This window comes from Anopheles arabiensis, chromosome 2 (genome assembly GCF_016920715.1).
Source record: "Anopheles arabiensis isolate DONGOLA chromosome 2, AaraD3, whole genome shotgun sequence".
NCBI lineage: Eukaryota > Metazoa > Arthropoda > Insecta > Diptera > Culicidae > Anopheles > Anopheles arabiensis.
In genome coordinates this window covers 86,899,837-86,920,161 of record NC_053517.1, presented here as the reverse complement: position 1 = coordinate 86,920,161, position 20,325 = coordinate 86,899,837, and the positions used below count along the sequence as shown (strand labels likewise).

At 42.8% G+C, this 20,325-nt stretch overlaps 3 protein-coding genes across 19 annotated transcripts in view; 2 read left to right on the top strand and 1 right to left on the bottom strand.

The window, feature by feature from the left end:
• LOC120895133 overlaps nt 1–8,167 on the top strand; it is a 57,580-nt gene extending 49,413 nt beyond the window's left edge. For both annotated transcript variants that reach the window (XM_040298205.1, XM_040298204.1), the window contains one exon: nt 7,395–8,167. In XM_040298205.1, the coding sequence (XP_040154139.1) occupies nt 7,395–7,598 (204 nt within the window). In that variant the 3' untranslated portion in view covers nt 7,599–8,167. The remainder of the gene's footprint in view (nt 1–7,394) is intronic.
• Nucleotides 8,168–11,321: 3,154 nt separating this feature from the next.
• Nucleotides 11,322–20,229, bottom strand: LOC120895135 (5-formyltetrahydrofolate cyclo-ligase). 4 transcript variants are annotated; one of them, XM_040298208.1, is made up of 5 exons: nt 19,977–20,229; nt 14,078–14,272; nt 13,845–13,958; nt 12,380–12,524; nt 11,322–11,896 (listed from the first exon to the last, which is right to left on the bottom strand). In XM_040298208.1, exons 2-5 carry the CDS (start codon nt 14,189–14,191, stop codon nt 11,661–11,663), a joined length of 609 nt encoding a protein of 202 aa, XP_040154142.1. In that variant the 5' UTR covers nt 14,192–14,272; nt 19,977–20,229; the 3' UTR covers nt 11,322–11,660. The 4 variants fall into 4 exon arrangements, with proteins under 4 accessions (XP_040154142.1, XP_040154143.1, XP_040154140.1 ...); XM_040298209.1 differs by lacking the exon at nt 19,977–20,229 and adding an exon at nt 19,806–19,918; XM_040298206.1 differs by lacking the exon at nt 19,977–20,229 and adding an exon at nt 18,752–18,873.
• LOC120895129 (transient receptor potential cation channel trpm) overlaps nt 19,884–20,325 on the top strand; it is a 65,727-nt gene continuing 65,285 nt past the window's right edge. For 9 of the 13 annotated variants that reach the window (XM_040298187.1, XM_040298185.1, XM_040298184.1 and 6 more), the window contains exon 1: nt 19,884–19,997. The gene's annotated coding sequence lies outside the window, so the exon portion shown is untranslated. The remainder of the gene's footprint in view (nt 19,998–20,325) is intronic. The other 4 variants (XM_040298188.1, XM_040298186.1, XM_040298181.1 and 1 more) reach the window with 4 other exon arrangements.

Sequence of the window (20,325 nt, the reverse complement as noted above, 5' to 3'; positions counted from 1 at the left end):
TCGTATCTGGCCGTTGGCAGTGTTGGTGAAAAAGTTCCGAAGAGTAGCTGTACGACGTATGTAAATACTTTAGCATTTGTTGTAAATTTGGCAAATCACCTAAAGACACGCACTCGGCCGGGTGTGTGCTCTAAAACGTGACCGAATCGTGATACCCATTCCATGCTAGACGTACGCAATTAAGGCTGTACCTGTTGCCCACCGGTCGTTGACCTTCGAGTGGCAGCTAAACCATATTCAGCAGGTTAGCTAATTACTACAATAAACACGAAATCATTTCCATTTCAATATTTGGCTCCCATCGTAACCGCAATGGCCACGGGGAGGTGTGGCAGAATCTTTAAATCATAAGCATGGGCACGCAACGCACGTGAGTTGGTGTAGCTACTCCTGCGTAGTCTGTGCTTGTGTGCTGATGTCGTGGGAATGGACTGGCCAAAATCGTGCTTACAGTTTTACGCTAGTGATATGGTTATTAGTGTGCTTTTACCCCGACTCAGTATTGACATTTTGTGATGGTGAGGCTAGTTATTGATTACACTTGCTACACGTAAAAGTAGAGAAAGAATGAAATGGCAATAAACGCGATACTATCCAGCGTGAAGGTGCATTGCCGATTTGCGTGTTGAGGGACATAATTGTAAATTTTATGAATGATATATAGTTCATAGATGTCAAAGCACAACGATTACTAGAAAAGCCTTAGCTTTGGGATTCGGAATTTAGGATACACGTTTAAAATACCTCTTATAATGTAGCTCTCTTATAATGTAGCAAACGATGATCTTCTACTTGGAGTAACGTCCTACTCGGGCATTCCCCGGCCTATATAGGCTTTCCAGACTTATTCAGTAACCTTGCAGCCGGATAAGTCAGTCCTTGCTACGGGAGGACGTTCTGTTCTAGGCTTGAACCAACGACTGGCATGTTGTTAAGTCGTGCAAGTTGATGATTGTACCACAAAGTCGTTCCGGAAAGTGTGATTTTTATTCCCCAAAAATGTAGTTATTTTAAGCCTCAAAGTACAAGATGAGCTCCACGACAAGGACAAGCTCCTCTACATAAACACATTTTCCTGTGTTTAGCACTGTTTGCTACTTTGAAAGCACATGAGATTAATTTAACAAAAATTATTAAGCAATCGTTTCCCAACCCTCATCATGCTCATTGCTCATCAATTTCGACTCGAAAAACAACATTAACCACCAGCCAATCGATTATGTTCGATAATAGTTGGCAACTGTTTTTTTTTCCATACCTACCTTTAGCGTGTTTCGTTCTTCGCTGCTGTTTAACATACATACACAAGCTACAGGTTGTAGCACAAATCGCATGTGTAGCAACGCTGCTCTTAATCATCGCCCATAATGGCAACATTGGCTTGCATACCGGTGTCGGTTAGATAACTGCAAACAAGTGCTACCGTTGTGTGCCGTACGTTTGTGTGTTTATTTTATCTCTCGCCCACTCGGGCGGTACAGCCAGCTCATCAATATAAAGTTAGGTGAAAAAAAGGCAACTGTTGATCGTTGATCATGTGTCTGCAAGGCTGATGGGCTGGATGGGCTGCGTGATCGATAAGCGGTTGATTTATGGCAGTTGGAATAGAGTTCTGCTGGTTTTGCGGTTGAAAATTAATCACTTTCGTGTGAAGTTCTGCGCTTTGGAAAGGTTGAATAATTTTCACAATTAATTTTGAATTAATGATTTGCTATACACTTTTATTGACCTATTTTACAAACTGATTTGCTGCACCTATTTTATTGATCAGCAATTTCAGAATGACTACGATCTCCCTTTAAGTATGAACAATGTTCCCCTTGTTAGTAAATTAATCTCAAATTCAATATCGAACCCCTTTCACTTGAAATAATTACCCTGTGGATGATTGTTCACCCCCTTTTTGACCGAATAACACTTACTGTGTCGAACATTATTGATTCGATGGTCATCCAAAGCTCGATGATAATTCGTGAGCTCGATTTGTGCTTAGTCGAGTGCCCGGCTAAGTGGCACGTGGTGCGAAAGGCGCTAATTTAGTCACGACACCGCTGCGGCGGTGCATCGACGATCGTGCTGCGGTTCGGCGGTCGATCGGTGATTATGCTACACTGGTTTCTCACATAACGATTATTACAATCGAATTAGGCACAAGCCCCGTGGCATAGACGGGTGTTGAACCAGCTGGGAGGGAACCGTACCGGTTGAGCAATGGCTCTGAAGTGCAAGACAAACAGCTGGGCGTCCTCTGCGTCTGTGGACACTACCCGTTGGGTTAAGGTGGCGAGGTTAATGCTTCAATCCCCTTTTTACCCTAAACCAGATGGGGGATCATAAATGCATCCCATAATGTGTCATAAAATGCAATCCGTCCCTCCCTGCCCGAAAATGGATGCATCTGTGGACCACAGATTGCATGGCACAAAGATAACGAAAACGGTACAACAAGCTGTCCACAGCGTCACTGCTTGCGTCAAAACAACTGTCAATCGGTGCTTGGAGCGTATGGGAATACCTTACCCACCCGAAAGGGCATCCCCAATAGCCAAAACACTCCATAATCATAATAATCATAATGCCTGGGTGCACCCTCGGCCGAGGTGGCAAAGAAGCCATCGAACCATCGAAATATTGAATCAAACTACGTGTCGTAAATTGCGACTGTGGGACGATAAGTCATAACCCTGGACTGGTGCAACCCACCGATGCTTTGCACGTGTTCGTGATTCTCGAACGCAGCTCGAACGCTGCTCGAATCGACACTGATGGATGGTGGGTTCATCCGTCGTTCATTTGAAAGAAAATTATCCGGAAAGAAGCTTACCGAAAGTTATTGGACCAGATGGAAGGGGGAAGCATGAAGGGAACACCGTTCAAATGTCGCCCGAAGCGAGAATGGCGGTATGGAAGCTATGATATGAAACATGATAAACTATTGACAACCGTACCCACACTAGCGGGCGCGCTAGAAAGCAGTGAGGGTGGCGCAGTCGTACAGACGAAAAGTATAAGTTACGAACTTTATGATTTGCCGAGAAATGCGCTTCTAGTGGTGCCGTATGTGCTGGTTTGATGCCGCAGCTCGGGCAGCGATTGTCAGCGGATTTGTAAAGTTTTGAGTAGTGCTATTCTTGTTTGTTGAGGGTGTGTGTGTTGCTCGTTGCTTGGAGGTTTGCAAAAGGGTGTTGAGGTTGAGGTACGCCATCAGTTAAAGATTATTGGCCGGTCTAATGGTTTTTACATCATCATTTTCATCATGATTGTTGGTATCGTCACGTACGTCACGGAGTATCAGAAACGGTTGTGTCGTATGGAGAGGGAGCGCTCAAGCGCTCGTTGTGGGTTGTTAAGAAGTTATTGCTTAGATTCCTCTTAAGTGTTGCCGATAAGTTTAAGGATGGAGATGAGTGAGAAACATTACAATCGCGTTGAAATGGATTTGAAGAGCGGGCCGTCCTGAAACGTGAACATTTTCGTTAAAAATGGTGGTTGGTTTGTTCAATTGCAATTGTTGATTGAAGTAAGAACAATTGCAGGTAAAGTTGTTTAAGGATAAACGAGTTTGAAACTTTAAACGAATATATTTATAATTCTTTTCCTTGAAAGATGTCGCAGTCTCCTGTTATGGAGTAATTTAAAGATACGAAAATTATGTATTTAATTTAGGCCGTTTATGGGCTACTAGGGTTGGTTCTTGTATAAAAACTGCTTTGATTTGAATTTGAATTTTTGAATTGAAAAAGATTTGAATTTTTTTTATTTGAACTAAATTTAAGATATTTTAAAAGAGCTTTTTCTTGTAACTCTTTGCTGTATGAGTGCATCCAGCGAAGGCAATCAATTTCAACATTTAAGAATCGAATATTCAAAGCTCATTCTGTTACGAAAAGTAGAAAAATAAATTAAAAAATATCAATGTTTTACTTGCTGATGAGGGCGATGCATCGTTTAGTAAATATTAAGCAATTAATAAAACATTTCGATCGTCTACACCAATTCGTGTTTCTAATTGCCGCTTAACCATATTTCCAAATAGCATTGTGTTTAATGCCAGTGGTTCATATGTATTCAACGAAAGGAAGTTAATTGATTATTAATCCCCGAAAAAGGCATTTCGGTGCACAACATTTTTTTTCATTAAGTACAGTGATTATAGCACAACAGCGGTGATTGTAACACTTCAACCCTACACATCTTGCCCCCCTTTTTGCTGCATATGTTTCACGCCCCATTCGGCCGGTGGTTCCAGCGTGGATTGTGACATAAAGTGTCTTCTTTTCCATCGGCGACCAGAGCCAGTATCCGTTCCGTTGGGCAATCGTACAAAGCGCTTAAATTTGTATTCTCACTCCCGCCCGAGCCAACGGCCGCATCGCCAATCAGTGGGGCTGCGAGGAAGAGCCTGCTTAATTGATGTGTGGCTTGAGCTGTGAACGACGATCGCACCAAAACCCTTTGAAAGGAAAGACGGTTCGACCACCCAATCGGAAGGTCATCGATGTGAGCTGCCAGGCGGATGAGCTGGGCGTAGGGACGGGCTGGGACGAGAAAATGCCATCTCCGCACCGGCGATGACCACACGCCAGCAACAACGGAGTGCGCACTGGACCGAACCAAAGTAGACGCCATCCGCGATTGGGACGGTTCGTCTCCAAAACGGGACGGGCGGCAGTATTGCCGATCGAATTTACCAAACCGTCTGGTCTGACCGTAGCGAGAATCCGAGCGGCAGGTGAAATATTTGCGGCCAATTCACCTTCCCGCGACGGTGTGTATTTTCTTTCGACATGGCTTGGACGGGGTGGCGCGGAATTCCCGTCGCTCGATTAATCGGTTCTACATTCCTAGCTCATGATTTAGCAGCTCAATTGCTCAATTGGATACGGTTGTGCTTGCTTGCTTGCTTGCTGGGCAGCAACATTTGCTGCAACGATGCGTTCGATCGCAATTGCAGAGGTTTCGCAAGGTTGATAATGGCAGTTTTGGTTCGATTGGACTGACGGTTTGGAGTGTTGGTGTGGCTGCAGTTGGGCATGAAGATGGAGTAATTAGTTCGACAGGGGGTACTTCGGTAGGGAGCAACCTATTGGTGAATTTTGCAATACGAGCATATCTTGGAGGCATAGTGCAAATATCATCACGATGTGGATAGTGCCAAATCGAAAAAAGCTGCTGGAAAAAAATGGAAAAATGGATTGCAACAGAAAGCAAAAAGTTGACAACAGATAGTAATTACATGGACAAGTTTGATTTTTTATGTAATTTCAAACATACTGCTTATTTCAAACATATCCACTTTAATTTTTTACACACTTTTTATTTATTTATTTTTGTGATTTAAAAACTATCCGTTTAAGTCTTAAATGTTCAGCTCACCAATACAATTTTCTGAATCCCATTGGAAGCTATTACTTGCATAGAACTAACATTTTCTGCAAATCCTTCATCATTCATTTTAGTGTCTGTTTTGTGCCCAGGATTTTCGCAGATTTATTGCCTGTGGCTACCATCGAGCTACTCGACTGTCACTAACTGCACCTGATGGTTGCGTTTTCACAACTGCACTGAGCTTCATTTTTTTACCTTATCGTCCCATCCGTTTGAGATGGTAAATTGTTTGGAGAAATTCACGAGCGCTTTTGAAAACCGGGGTGGCTGCTTTTGGTTGGTGAATAGCCACATTTTGCGCCTGTTACACACACGCAAAAGCCTCTAAATGGTAGGGGGAACACGATACGCGATTTGACAGGCTGCTTTAGGCAGTAAACTATGGCGCTCAGTTAGGCTCTGTTCGCGGAGCAAAATGCAAATAAGGATGGTTGTGCCATCGTTTCGCATCGCAAAACGAAAAAGTACAGCATCGGGTGTAAAGCAAAGAACCTGAACCGTTTATGCCAGAATATGAAAAGCCTACTCCACCGAGCTGGAATGACAATTGTAGCTTATTCTGCCAAACGATGGAACACTGCTTTGTTATGTTGATCACACATAGTGTAGTTTTTTGGCTCAAAGTCTCTGTAAAAATCATTAAAAAAGGATAGTTTTGGCTTGCATTTTTAGGAAAATTTAGTGTATTTTCATATTTTTTTGATTCTAGGGAATGTTAGTCATCGATAAAATTGACTTCATTACACATAGCCTTTACAATATTTTTAAATTAAAACCATTAAAGTCGTGCATTTTTATTCCCAAAAGTAACACGAAAACTGTTTCCCAATTAGTTTCGATTACAGCAAAACAAGCGAATCGCAGCTGCTGAAATGTGAAACTTTACAAATTAATTACTTTTGGAAAAAAGACACAAATCACAAGCCAGCCGCCCTTCAGCGCGAAGAGGACTGCCCACTTGACTAGGTATAAGCCCTGAGCTTTCCTCCGTCACCTCATCTTCGCATCGCTCCGCATTGCTCCCATGTTCCATCTCCTCTCAGCCTGGTCGGATCCGAGTGATTGCACTGCGCTTGATTTTCAATGTCGATTACGGAATGTTTAATTAAATTATGTATTGAATTCATCATGCTGTCGCCGACGGTCGGTTTTCTCCTCGTAGAGCAGCGCAGCGAGGATTACCCCGAACCCCCGGCCGGATGATGGAAGGAATCTCTGGCCAGGTGATTAAATTATCGGCGACCACCATCGGATCGGAAGCGAACCTTGGGTGGGGAGGGATGGTAGGGATGGCGTTTGCTAAAAAGGGAGGCTTCAAATTTGCTGCTTGAATGGATGGAATGGAGCGGTTTCTTTTCTTTTTTTTATGTTCCAATCGACAAACCATTATCTCATGCCAGACACACTTACACAAGCCGGCTCGCCGGTGTGATAGTGAGAGAGCGCAGAGGAACATCCACACGCACACAGAAGCCAACGCACCAAAATACGTATCGTTTACAGAGGAAAACTCAATCAACTGGCATGGGGCCGGCCGGCTCAAGGAGAAAGAGAGTGAAAAGGTTGGAAATCGTGGAAAAAGTGTTCCAGATTTTCCTTCCTTCTGCTTCATGACACGAATGGCATCAGCAAAGAAGTGTGGAAGGCGATACGATTTGCTGCTAATAATCTTGTTTTCCTTACTAAATGGGCCATTTGTTTAATATTTATTAGATCATATTTCATAGCAACATCAGAGAGACGATGGCAATGGCGTGCGTGGATGGTTGAATTTAAGAGGAGTGCTTATGATGATTAAATAGTTTTTTTATTGTTGTACTAATTCAATTTCAGAAGAGAAAATAAAACAGCGACATAAACTTTTTTGGAATAAAACTTTACATCGTTGTTTATTATATTATCTGTTAATTAAAGAAAGTAATTTTATCTCACAAATCTACATAATTTAACTCAATCCTTCTTATGCTCTGTTCTAATATCCCTTTTTCCTGCCGCTATCATTACAGCCCTCAACCCGTCCCGAGTCGGACTTTACGCTGGACGTACCGCGGGCCGAGCAGCTGCGGCTGAAGATGAAAAAGGAAAAGCAGTTCCGGAGCCGCTGCCGTTGGTTTTTCTATTTCCTGAGCATCGTCTTCTTCCTGCTGTCCGTGATGGTGGTCAGCTTGATACTGACGCGTGGAAAGCGCATGTTCGGGAGTATGATTTGAGTTTGAGTTAGCCCGGGTCAATTCGTTCGCCCCGGGGTTGGATCATCCTAGTAGGTGTGCTGTATAATATTTGCCTTTACCAGTTGATAACGAAAAACCTAAGAAGCGCTTCATGTTTTCCAACGCAGGACTGGTGCCTACCACTTTTAGTCCCGTTTTTTTAAATCGTTATCCTAAATTTTAATTCCTGTCAAACTAAGCACTACCGCACCGGGATTGATACCGCCTGTTTTTGTTTTGTTGAATATTGTATTTGTTTTTGTTTGTATGTCCCCCTCCTCTGCTGCCGAGATGATTGTTTTATATTGAACATTCCTGTCTGAACTGGGATACAGGGAAGCGTTTAATTTCCAGTCTCCAGAAAGCTCTAGAACGACCGCCGGAAGCCGACGCCGCAGCCATGCGATACGGCGATCGAATTGACAGTACATCCCTCGACAATTTTCCCACGATTTCGTCCCATCTCCTAATAAGCATCCCGCAGTCTCTCGGCAGGCAGCAGCGCGGGACATGAGCTATGAGTTGAAAATAATGATAATTTAGTTTTGATTTTGATCGATGTTTTGAAAGTGAATTAATTTTCTGTTTTCATTTCCTTGCCCGTGTTTCGTGCGTTTCATTCCAGCCAGTGGATATGAACGCACGCAGGAAATTACATCCCTGCGTGTGCCTTTTGGCAGATTGCGTCCGTAGTGTGTCACTGTGCGGCGGTGGACAGGAGTGTGGAGGGGCTACAGAAGTGCGTTTTTTACCAAGTCTATTCTATTCTCTTTACGTGTTGTGCGTGTTCGCGTTCGATTAGATTTCGCTTTTACCTCCGGTAGGCTGCGCTAACGGAATTGTTCCATGTGATCGAGCCGAACAGATGGAGTTTTAAACACGCCGTGTAATTCTTTGTACTATGTGTTCTTAGGCATTTTGTTTATACCATGTTGAAATGTTTTTTTTTCTTCGCAATTTTTATCACATTTGTGGAAAAATAACAACAAAGAGTTCTGGTAAAAGGAGGTTTATGAGTATGAGACTAACTGATGTGCGCCAATTAAAACATCATATTGCAGACATTTAGGCGCCTTGGATCTTCGTGATCGATCGAGCAAATGTCGATTAAATTGGACCGGTTTTGTTCGACGATTTTATTAGATTTTCAAATGCTTTACGTTGCTACGCTTACAACTAACAACAATTAAAGGGCCAAGAGAACTAAAGTTGCCAATTTCTCGTAAAACAAACCACTTTTGATGTTCGTGATACCAGTATACCTATCCTATTACGATACCAGTACATTGCTCTGGCCGCAATCGGATGATTGCTTCTACAATGGAAACCATCGTCAAGCTGTTGAGACAATTGTAAAGTTTTGCGTGTGTTTTTTTGTCCCATTTCGTTCGTTTGCTCGTTGTGATTGCTATCTGCCCTGTGAGATGCATCTGTTAGTAGGTTAATCGAGCGACGGAATGCAAGCGAACGGGGATAGTGAGGTTAGTTGATAAAGCAAACGACGGCAAAACTTCGTCGAAGATGATCGAGTTCATCATAAGGACAGGAGTTCTTCCCTGTCGTACCGTCTAGACGGGAAGACGGAATTACGATTTGCAATGCAACCGACCATGGTATAAAACCTTGCGACAAAAAAAAACGTCTGAGGATAAACTTCCCTATCCCTCAGAACTCACCATTGGTTCCGGGTTTGCTTGTTTGTGGTTGATTTCATTTGTGCACAAGCACAACAAGTTTTCTTTTCGTTATTGTCTTGCAGCTTGACGGAACTGCATCCAATCGGCTTCCCGCCCTGTCCCTGGCTGTATGATAATTTCCCTAAGGAATTTAATTTGCTTCCCTATTGCAAGCGAAACTTTGACTTCGACAGTGTACGGAAGCGAAGTCCTGGGTCCGAAAGGGTGCCACCGCACAAATCTTATCTCGCTGCACGCTTCCAGTGATCCTGTAAACCCAGTGAAGACATTTCCTTGCCCTTTTTCTTTCGCCGTTAGGACTAGTTAGGATTGATTCGTTTCCGTTTTGCAGCTTCCGACCACCACTTCCGATGTTTCTGACGGTGATAAATTCCACGTAAAACCATCCACGTACTTGAAATCGTTCCGAAGCAGCCATCCGAATAAAACCCCAAATACGAGCCCTTCCCTTCCCTCCTCCCGACAAAGGATCGAAATTGAATTTACTCTCCAAAGACGCGCCACAGTGATACAAAATGGCCTCTCCTTCTGCGTGGTACGCCGGTACATTGTTGGATGTGTACTTTTCCTCTTCGTTTGGCCAACTTTTTCCATTCGCACTAGTGATGAGTTTCTTTTAATTTCTCTGTGGCGCATTGTCGAGAACCGCGCGCCAATAGCAAATAGGAACAGCAGGAAGTTTTATGTCACTGTTGAAAAACTCTTCCTCTCGCTGTTCTCAGTTGGTGTGTTACTTTCCCTTTGGGTATCGATTGGTGGTGGCTTTTTCCCGGGAACTTGGATCGTCTTCGGAAGGCGGGTACACTTCCCGCACCTCCACCGAACATGAAGTGGCGAACAACACGGGCAAGCTCTTGTTTCAGCAGGGATTCAGAAAGTGTGTTTAAAGTAATTAAAATCAGCGAAGGAGGAGGCGAAGGCGTGGTGAAAAATGCTTCCTTACTAAGAAATGAACACGCTGGGTCCGGATAAAAAGTTACTCGAGAAGGGCAATGAAATTAGAGAAAGAGCAAAAAGACGAAAGAACAGGAGCAAATTAACCTTTTCAACAATCGGGAGCGTCGGGTTAGCGTCGGGGCGAGGCTTGGTGTCAACAGGATGTTTAGCACTGTTAGGCACGGAAATGAGGAACAAAAGGGCAAACAAATCAAACCGCCACTGGACGATTTTCGCCAATATTCGGACACGTTTTTTTTTTATCTGGATATGAGTGGATTGAGCTTTTTGCTGGAAAAAAGGTTGTAATTTTTGTTCGCTGCTCTTTGTTGATTGAAGGAAATGTTAGAGAATTGTTAAGCGATGGGATGTAAATTTCGCTAAACACGCTAGCAGCAAGAGAGGAACGGATAACATAAAGATTTCCATGCAATAAAATGTAGTAAATGTACATATTTTTTCAGGGACAGTTTCAAGCTGTGGGGAGCACGATTGTGGTTAATCTTGTAATAGCTTTGACATTGATTTATGCGATTAAAAACGAACAGCTAAATGGTGCTGAAAAATTAAAAAAGAATATTTAAAACCAATAAAGTAAGAATGTAGCATCATTTGCGAGGAAAAAAATAATCATTTATGTTTAAACTGGTGCTGAAAAGAGTAAACACGCGTAAAAAGTAAAGAGCAAGGAAACATTAGGTGGGGAAAAAGCTATAAAGTATGTACGATACATGAAAACTTTTATCTTGTGATTTTAGTCATTACGTTGTACTGCCGATTAGATTAGAAGGTATGAAGGAAATGGGTCATTAGAGCAGGGATGAAAAATGAGGTAACTGAACAACCTTAAGAAATCCCTTAAGAGTTTCATGCCAAGCGAATAATATGGAAAAACTAGGCTTACTCTATTGCTCGGAACGACAATGTAAATAGGTAAATATCTTAGTAGGCTGTAAATAGCGACCGACGCGACGATGAAATGCAAAGGAAGTGGATGAAATAATAAAAGTATTGAAAAAAAGCACATACATTAAAAGCTTGTTTGGTTGTCGAACGTTTTTTTTTTGAAGATCCAGACAAAGAATGCGGATGGTTTATTAGGAAACAGTCGAGAGGGAAAAAAGTTTATTAATTGAAAATGTTTTATAAATTGATTTGAAATAGCCGTGGGGTCGAATGGGTTGTTATTGGATGGTTCGAGGCCAAAACGTCGAATCTTGGGAATTGGAATGCAAGCAATAATTTGAATTTCGTATTACTTACATTTTCTTTGAAAATTAAAAAAAGGATCTTTGACGTCAAAAGTGTCTGGTGTGGGCAGTTTAAAAACCAAACCCTTTACCCTCCTTTGTGATTCTAACTGCCACCCATTCTGAGTATTCAACAGGCTGCAATTAAACGGCACAATACCGGTCGCTCGCTACATTATTCAATCCGCCGTTACAATGCAATCAATCGATACGTCGTGCTCGTCGGACGGCAACTCGTCGGCCGCCACAATTTGCTCGCTAAATCCGACCCCCACCAGGTGGGTGGTGTGCTGCGGGCCGTTGGGATGTTTGCCAAAGTACTCGTGCAAAAATCGATCATAATATCCACCACCGTGACCGAGACGCCCACCTGCACGGGTAAACGCTACACCGGGCAGAATGATTAGATCGAATCCTGTTTGGAGAGAGAGAGAGAGGGAGAGGAAGCGAGACAGAAAGAGAGGGAGAGGAAGCGAGAGAGAGAGAGAGAGAGAGAGAGAGAGAGAGAGAGAGGAAAAGTTTTACTACAATTCCAGTTGAAAACGGTAATAAGCGTGAGGGATGGCGTAAGCGCCCGAAAGTATGCAATTGAAATCGATTCAATTGGCGCAACGCAGATGCTTTAGAACATTAATAATTTTCTTTTTCTCTTTTTTGTGTCCAAAAGTTTTTTTTACAGGTCATACTGCCATGATGAGCCTTTTAAATAGAAGAAAAAAAAATCTAGCCATCTCGAGCTATAATGGTACCTATCTGGAACGGAACCCGCACAGCAAACTTTATGCCCAGGATGTTCGCTTCGCCGCCAGAATTTATGATGTTCTGACCCCAAGCACATTTCACCTGTTTTGCAGCAATAAAAAAAAATCCAGATACCTGACCGGAAGGAGCGACCCACCTGTTGTGAGACCATCTTCGCGCGTTACATCGTCGAAGGCGGGCTGCTTGATATTCCACGTGGTCGTCGGCAGCCGCTCGTAATCCTCCATATCATTGATTTGTACCATTTTCATCGCGGTTCTGTTGTACGTCGGCACAAAAACCTGTAGGGTCGGATTCCAGGAAGGGGTCGGGTGTGGAGGAAGCAACAAGAGAAAGAAAAAGATTTTAGCGATAGCAATAAGGCGAGTGCGATGAGGATGGGAAGCATCAAGAATAGGAGCAATTCCGCATCGATTTCCGGCAATCGAAATTGTCGTTCGTTGTGGTGCCCTTCTTCGGGATTGTTCGTTTGTTTTGTACGGAACTCCCGTGGGTGGTGTTTGCTTCGTGGGGCTTAAACAGTGTGATGCTAATAATGCTTGTTGTATGCGTACGTTTCGTGCAGGCTTTATAGTGTGATCTGGGGACGTTGCTCTTCATATCCTTTTCTGAGTGTGAGCTAATTTGAATGGTTTAAATGTCGCTGCTGGTTCAAAGCTGGTATAAAATGCAGTGCTTATGATGTCTCTCGAATCCAGTACAAATCAGCAACGTGACACAAAACATACGTTGACCTAGAAACATTAATTTGCCCGTGTTTCGTGGGAATAACATCAACTGCTCCTTTTCATGACTGCTGCTTGGTTCGGTTGCTTGGTGTCTACCGGTCCCATACCAAACGGAATCACCGCTAGCAACATCCCGGGCTTGCCAATATCATTAGAAATGTCACGGTTCGGCTGGTGCAATTATCGTACTCGATATTCTTTTCACCCGCCAGCTTAACGTCAAGCCAGCCAGCCAAGGAACCAGCCGGGGGAGCGAACATCGCAATTGGATACTTCCTTTACACGGGGCAGGGAACCAGGGGAAAGAACCGTCGCACAGAATCCCCCCGGGGTGGGAATTGGGTGCAGCGCGGAAAAATATTTCCCGAACAGAGCGGTTAAGCATAATTCAATGCGACACTTCTTTACCATTCTGTACGGTTCGGTTGCGTTTTTCGTGCCAGCGGCAGAGCAGGCAGGGGGAGGGGATAGAAGCAGGCGGCACAGTTTATGCTCATGATTTCGTTTCCGCCCGGTAAAAGACGGTCAAAGTTCAATTTCAGCTTCAGTGTGCGAACGTTTCCTGCGGGCCGCCGTACCCGTTTTCGGGGGAATTTTTAAATTATTGTTATCTTCTTATAGCTACTAACAGGATCCGTTCGTGTCCCTTTTTTTTCGCATCGCAATACCGACCCACACACAAACACACATATATGCGTATACACGGGTCTTGCGGATTGTGGCTGCTGCTAAACCGATTCCCTAGTCTCTTCCTTAGACAGGCTTAGCGAACCGGATGCAGAGGCACGAAGCACACGAACTGCTCAATAGAAGGTCGAAAGTTTTGGGGAGGAAGGACAATTCAGTAGAATTGCGAATAAACGTAACACGTGCCTGTTTGCGTTGCTGAAACATGCGCTCCAGCAGGGGTCGGGTGTTGACTTCGGTGTCGGTGCTGAGATAGACGCTAATCCTTTGACACTGCTCGTAGAACGGAAGTGCCGTAACCTGTGCCGGGGACAAGGAAAGTGGAAGCGAATAGAAACAGAAAAAAGAAAACGAAAATAGTAGGCAATTGTAAATGTTGAACTGTTTACGAACGTGGGCCCAGCAAATGCTATTACTACCTTGTCGATGATGATACTCGATTGTCGCTGACGTTCGGCGGGCGTTAGCGCGTGCAGCTGCTGCTTGATACGCTGGCGGAGGGCCACTTTAGCGGGATTCGGAATGCGTTGCATGGTGTTTTGTTTTTGTTGGGAGGGTTTGGGTGCGAAATTAGATTTGAAACATTCAAATTTGGGATCGAAGTTGAAGGTGATCTGTAGAAATGAAAGAAATTGTGTAAGATATACGATTTAAGGTGTTAGAAATAACATAAGGGTAACATTAAAAGATCATCATTTCTTGGTAAAATTTAATGTAATATTGAGTTGACTTCACGTGGTGACATATAGAAGTAGCACAATTATTTGTAGATTTAAAGAAACATTTGTAGATTTAAAGGTCATGAAATTAAATACATGAAAATGATAGATTATGGTTGAAAGAGTTGAGAAAATGTATCAACGGTCTAATGAAATCGAACATGACATCCCCGTTTAACGTTTCATTTGTAGCTTGGGAATGCTTTACCGCCGGCCTGAGAATTGAGGTGTGTCCCTATCAGCATTTTTACCCCAAATTGCTTCGATTATGCACCGATGCACATGCGAAAAAAATGAAAAAAAAAACGCAACCGAAGCTTTCCCAGCAAACACATTGTACTACTCGATTCTTTGTTGTTGTTACTTTTTTCCCCATGATGATCCAATAACGCTCTCTGTTTGCTTTCCGCACAGTTTCTACCAGCCGAGGGGTAGAATTTTCTTTTTTGCCTTCATTCCGATGGAGGCGCGCTGTGCCCGGGTGTATTGGATCCTGTCCTTGTACGGCGTATCCGGCGTCCTCATACTATCTTGCCGTGTTTGCAGAAATCCAATCGATGGTAAAAAATCCAATCATCTACCGAGAACAATGTTGATTCTGTCAAGCATAGTACTGCACGTACTGCCCCGTATGCAGATGCAGACTTTTCCCTTTTTGCAGGCGGGTTTTCTTTGGCAAGCAAAAGGCTACCATGTACCCATTGACTGAGCGAGTGTACCGTTTCCGAACGAGCACCGGTGTGTATGTGGTCTACATTCAATAACGATAAGAGGAATGGAGCAACCTGAAGTAAATGATTTCATCCGAAATGATCATCACGACGTGAAGCCGCATTTAACTATTCATGGTTTGATGGACGGAGCTGTCACAACAGCATCCAGACGTAGCGTTTAGAGTATTTTTTTTGTCGAAGAATGCATTTGCAATTGGTCCATCCTGCTTATTGAAAAAAAGAAAATCAGATCTAGCTCAAATCAGAAACTTTGGCTAAGAAAACTCTTGGAGCCTTCCATAAAATTGCTCCAAACATCAACCTTCACCTTCAGACACAATTGCACGCAGCTGGAAACACACGCTTGGTAAACTCTTGTGCCGATGATACGTGTACCCTGCTGGTCGTAATAGTAAATATCCTGCCGCTGAAAGGCAGGATTGTTAGGTACGGACAAATAAATAGAAATACGATGGTCCGATATTGGCTATTAACTGTGGCAAAAGCAGACGCGACAGTTTGACGGCACAAAGGGAAAGGACACCCCGGCGATGATAAAAGGTAGCAGCTTCTTTGTGCGAGAGAAATTCCTTGCGTGGAGGTATCGGATTCTCAGGATTTTCAACCGTTTCGCCATGATAAGGAACAATGCGATCATAAAGCCAGAGTAGCATATTAGTGTTGAAAGGTTCAATGGAAAGAAATAGCATTGTGTAGTGACGAGGAAGCAATTTTTGTTCCTTGCAACAAATGCTTCAAGGTTGTTTCTTCCTTTATTTTAGTTCAATGTGTTTTTAACTCAAAGACATACGTTGCAAACTTCAGAAATTTGAATTTCACTTCAAACTGACTATTTTTGGCAGTAAATAAAGTTAGAACAAAGAAATATCGTTGAGAATTTCATTTAAGAAGCATTAAAGACTTCTTCGTTTCTTATATGTTTACATTTGCCATGCTGGAGCTAAAGCTCTTATCCTTTAGTAAGTCAATTTTCTCCTGACTGACAGAGTGACTGAAGATAAGAAACTTTACTTGACAAGTGATTGTTGTGACCGGAAGTATCCGGATCCTGGTGAAAGCTGCCACACGTTTTCCACCGATCCTACGAACGACTAAGAATGGCCAGACACCGGAAGCTTATGTCTATTTTTATCACATTTTATACCACGAAGCAGCAAATGGAAAGCTAACACGTAGTGTCAGAATCACAAAGTTAAGCCCTAACAAACTATGACGAATTGATAGTTTGATCCTTCGACCTTTAGAATTGGTGATTGGGTTTGATCAATAGCACTGCATCCTCGTCCATCCCGACCATCCGGTACGAAGAATGTGTCCAGGTTCGCAGACGTTCGCTACAGTATCTTTCTTCCCTTGGTGGAACGTTCTTGCAAACCCGGCAAATGAAACGTGAGAAAATGTACGTTCCAACTGTTCCCACGTTCACGTGCTGCGTGCGGGTACGTGCAAGACGGTATGGCACGGTAAGGTATTTAATAATGAACGAGTAATAAACACCGGCGGCGGCGAATAGCGAAAGGTGAAACTGCACCGAGAGCTGACATTTTCGCTGTGGATGATAATATTGTTTTATTTAATTTCTGTCGCGTCCGTTACCAGTTGGATAGTGGGATGGGTTTTTAGGGTTTAACGTTCACTGAAGGGCGACGAAACCGGGGAGCAAAATTCCGACACAGGTTCCGACAAACCAAGCGCCAATGTATGAAGCACGGCGTGCTATTCAACGTTTCGGTCGCTTACGTACGCACGTGGGAAAAAAGTGACATCCCTTTTGGTTTGTTCTTATTGATAAAAGGTTTGCTTCCTTGTGGCGGTCTATTGTTTGTCATTTTCGGACCATTGATGGTGAACGAAAGGGGACGCCGGCGTTTCCCGAAAACACCCGGCGGCAATTGACGTCAATGGGCAGCCGCTGGTAATAATGTGGCATGCTGGAGCTGTGAACTTTTTGCGCAATATCCTCACGTTTTCTTTGGAAAACGGCCAAAACAAAACAACAAGATCTGCCTACACACATACAAACACTTCTAGGGGGAAGAAAAAAAGCATCAAAATCAAACGCGCACAGTGTGAGGCGTAGGAGGTAAAGTTTCTATTAACCATTAACCGATCGTTACTTGCGTGAAGTCGCGCGCCAAAGTTGCCCTTATCGCGAGGCCCGGCTCTTGAGTATCGTCATGTTTTTTTTTTTTAAATCTCGCTCTCAATGGAGCGCTCATGAGTGTGCTCGAAGCTGTTCGCGGGGGTGCTTAAGAAGTGCTGTTCCATTTTCAATTAACTTCTGTATCTACTTGACTGGCTGCGTGCGTTGCTGTGCCTCATTGTGATGGGGTATTATGTTTTAATGTGTCTGAGTTGTGGAATAATTACCGACAGAAAAAAGTATCTCAAGAAACAAATTTTGACTCTTATGTTGAAAAAACATGGTGATAGAATTCAAATGTTTCTAATTTTTTGTACAATTATTATGTGTTAGCTTCATGATGTTGCTATAACAATGCATTTCCACAATGTTTCAATAATTCAATACGAATTCATTACGAAAGTATGCGAATGAAATATGTTGCCTACATTTAGGCGCTTTCAATGTAGAGGCCTATGCTTTAGCCTAGGTGCTCGCGTTTACACATACACCCACACATACACAATTTGTATGTATAGTGGTAACCTTTTGTACATATGTATTAACTTTATAATCCCACTTACACTTGCTGTACCAGATTGTTATGATTTTATTGTTTGTCAAATTGTAAACACATTGCGCAAGTTTAGCGTCTGTATTAAACTGTAAAACATGATACATTTAAAGCAATCTTAACGTTTTAAACACTTAGCACAGCATTTCTTATCACGATTCTACACCCTTGCGTTGCTCAATGTTGACCGTTGCTGTCTCGTTGCTAATTGGCAATGGTAAACAAAGCAAACGTTCAGCCACTTACGCAGTGCTAGCGGCAAAATGTGCGTTGTTTCGAGAATAAACAAGACAAGATGATTCATTGGATATGGTGTATGGTTTGCTACGGCATTTGAAAATTATCACTATTGAGCAGGTTACAGCAGGGACACAGCAGTGTTCGGCGAGTGTTGTGCGTTAAATTTAAAACGTTATTCCGATAAGTATTGATTGATGTTTCGTGATATCCATCGTCACAGTACAGTGTTGTAGGATCGCGCCCGCATCTTTAAGTGGTCACATTAGCCCTCAATGCTTGTGTTAGTACTGTTTCTTTCCCGATTCTTATTTTGTCAACAATTAAATTTGATCAATTTCAAGGCTTTGAACGAAACCAAGCGATTGATTCAATCAAACACAATATTGGTACGACACAACCTCAAAAACAAAGCCGGAAGGCACAAGAGAATGTACCCTTGAATTCTCGTTTTACTGTTACAGCTGCTCTGCCGCTCCGAGCAAACAGAATAGCATCTGTAGTAGATAAGGAATGTGTCGGTGAGGATGGAAGATTGGCTGTGTTTGAGTGTTAGAACCTATACAGCTGTACACCAGTTTTTTTTATTGACCTAAAGATGATTTAGGCTAGTCGGTGCAGTTTTATGTTTTGCCGAAAGCGTTTTAAATAAATATCACAATTATGTTAGTAACGTTTAGAAACGAGTATAACGCACCGATACTTACGCTAAAAGCAAAGGTTTTAGAACTGTTCGCACTGTCTACACTTGTGCCGAGTGTTACAAATACTGCTACTACTGACGATTGATACTGGCTAGACAACGCCGGTACACAAAGTGTGACAGTATATGAGCCTTTCGAGAGAAGTGTGCAGGGTTTGCGTTCCGTAACACACTTTATTCTGCAGCTTTTTCGTGTACATTTCTTACCTTATGTTGTTTTTGATTGCCAGATATTTGTCAAAATTGTACCGTTTTTAATTAAAGCATAAATAATCAATAATCAAAACGTTAATAATTCAACGCGCACAGCCAATCAACGAATCAACTACAAACTTTTGGAACAACCTGCTACATATCTAGGGCTTCGATGAACCTACCTGAAGAGTGACCTGAATTTTGGGCTCGGAGAAAGTGATGGATACGAACAAAGCGGACAGCTCGATGAACTATGGGTAACTCACGCACGGATAATGAATATCTATCTTTAATTCGCTAACTGCAAAACGAAATGCGCTGTGTTTTGTGAGCTTAATAAGGATGAGACTCTTAAAAAGGGGTTTACATGTTCATTTTTGAAGTATTTCTTTGTATAAATTTAGGTTCACTTCTTTACATATTGGCTTACATTTCCTTATGTTATTGCAAAGCACGGTATATTGCAATTGTTTTTATTTAATGCTATCAAGCAGACCAAAAACCAGATCCAAATGATGATAATTATTTTTTGATTGTAATAGTTTCTTATGAACATTTTGTATCACGTGGTGGTCCGTGGTACAGTCAGTTAGAACGTATCGCTATGTTTTAAATGTCGTTTAGTGAAGCTTGACTGTACATTCTACAATCAGCATACGATTTCAATTAATCAAAGCAGGCATTGTACTGCAATCAGTTGACAGTTAACTTAAATGCAGAAAGTTTAAATTTTGTGCCGGTGTTATCATTTTTGTTGAATATGTAGAGATTTTGGTGAGTTCATCGTATACATCGTATCGACATGCGCACTAGCCTACAACAGGTTACGGTGACTCATTCGTGATGCTTGAAAATGAACTTGCCGCATGGGTACGATTTCAGGGTGAAAACCGTGGCCAGACCAGTTTTAGTTGGTGTTCGATTCGTTGGCTCTTCGTGTGTCAGGTGTATTTTCCCCTTCGTCAGGCACAGACGCTTATCCGGAGGCCTGCTCTCGCGGATGTCCTTTGTGCTGTGTGACCAGTGGAACTTACCGCTTCGGTACAGTGGTTTGTGTCAGTGTTGTGCTTCGTTTATTAAAATTATTACACCAAGTGGTTTCACTTTTAACACATAACCCGGAAATAAAAAACACTTTGAACAATAAGGGTCCCGTGCCGTAGAACCTGTCGAACTCTTCTGTATAACTTTTAGCCACGATTTGTGCAGTGTTCACTGTTAGCACGATGTGTTTCGTACGACATGTGAAGTGAGCAAAAAGCCCGACGCATCGGTCCCAGCCACAAGATCCGAAGACATGACATTGTGAATCTGGGGATCCGAGAGGCAAGCGCATATTTTGCCCTTCGATGTGTGTTTGTGAAGAGCATCGAGCGTCTGAAA

Excerpts from the sequence above, each read along its gene's own strand:
- LOC120895135 (XM_040298208.1), bottom strand. The coding sequence starts at position 14,191 with ATGCAACGCATTCCGAATCCCGCTAAAGTGGCCCTCCGCCAGCGTATC. Across the intron at positions 12,525-13,844 it reads TGTTTCAGCAACGCAAACAG|GTTTTTGTGCCGACGTACAA; the intron begins GCACGTGTTACG and ends CCGACCCTACAG. Across the intron at positions 11,897-12,379 it reads CGAAGATGGTCTCACAACAG|GATTCGATCTAATCATTCTG; the intron begins GTGGGTCGCTCC and ends CTCTCCAAACAG.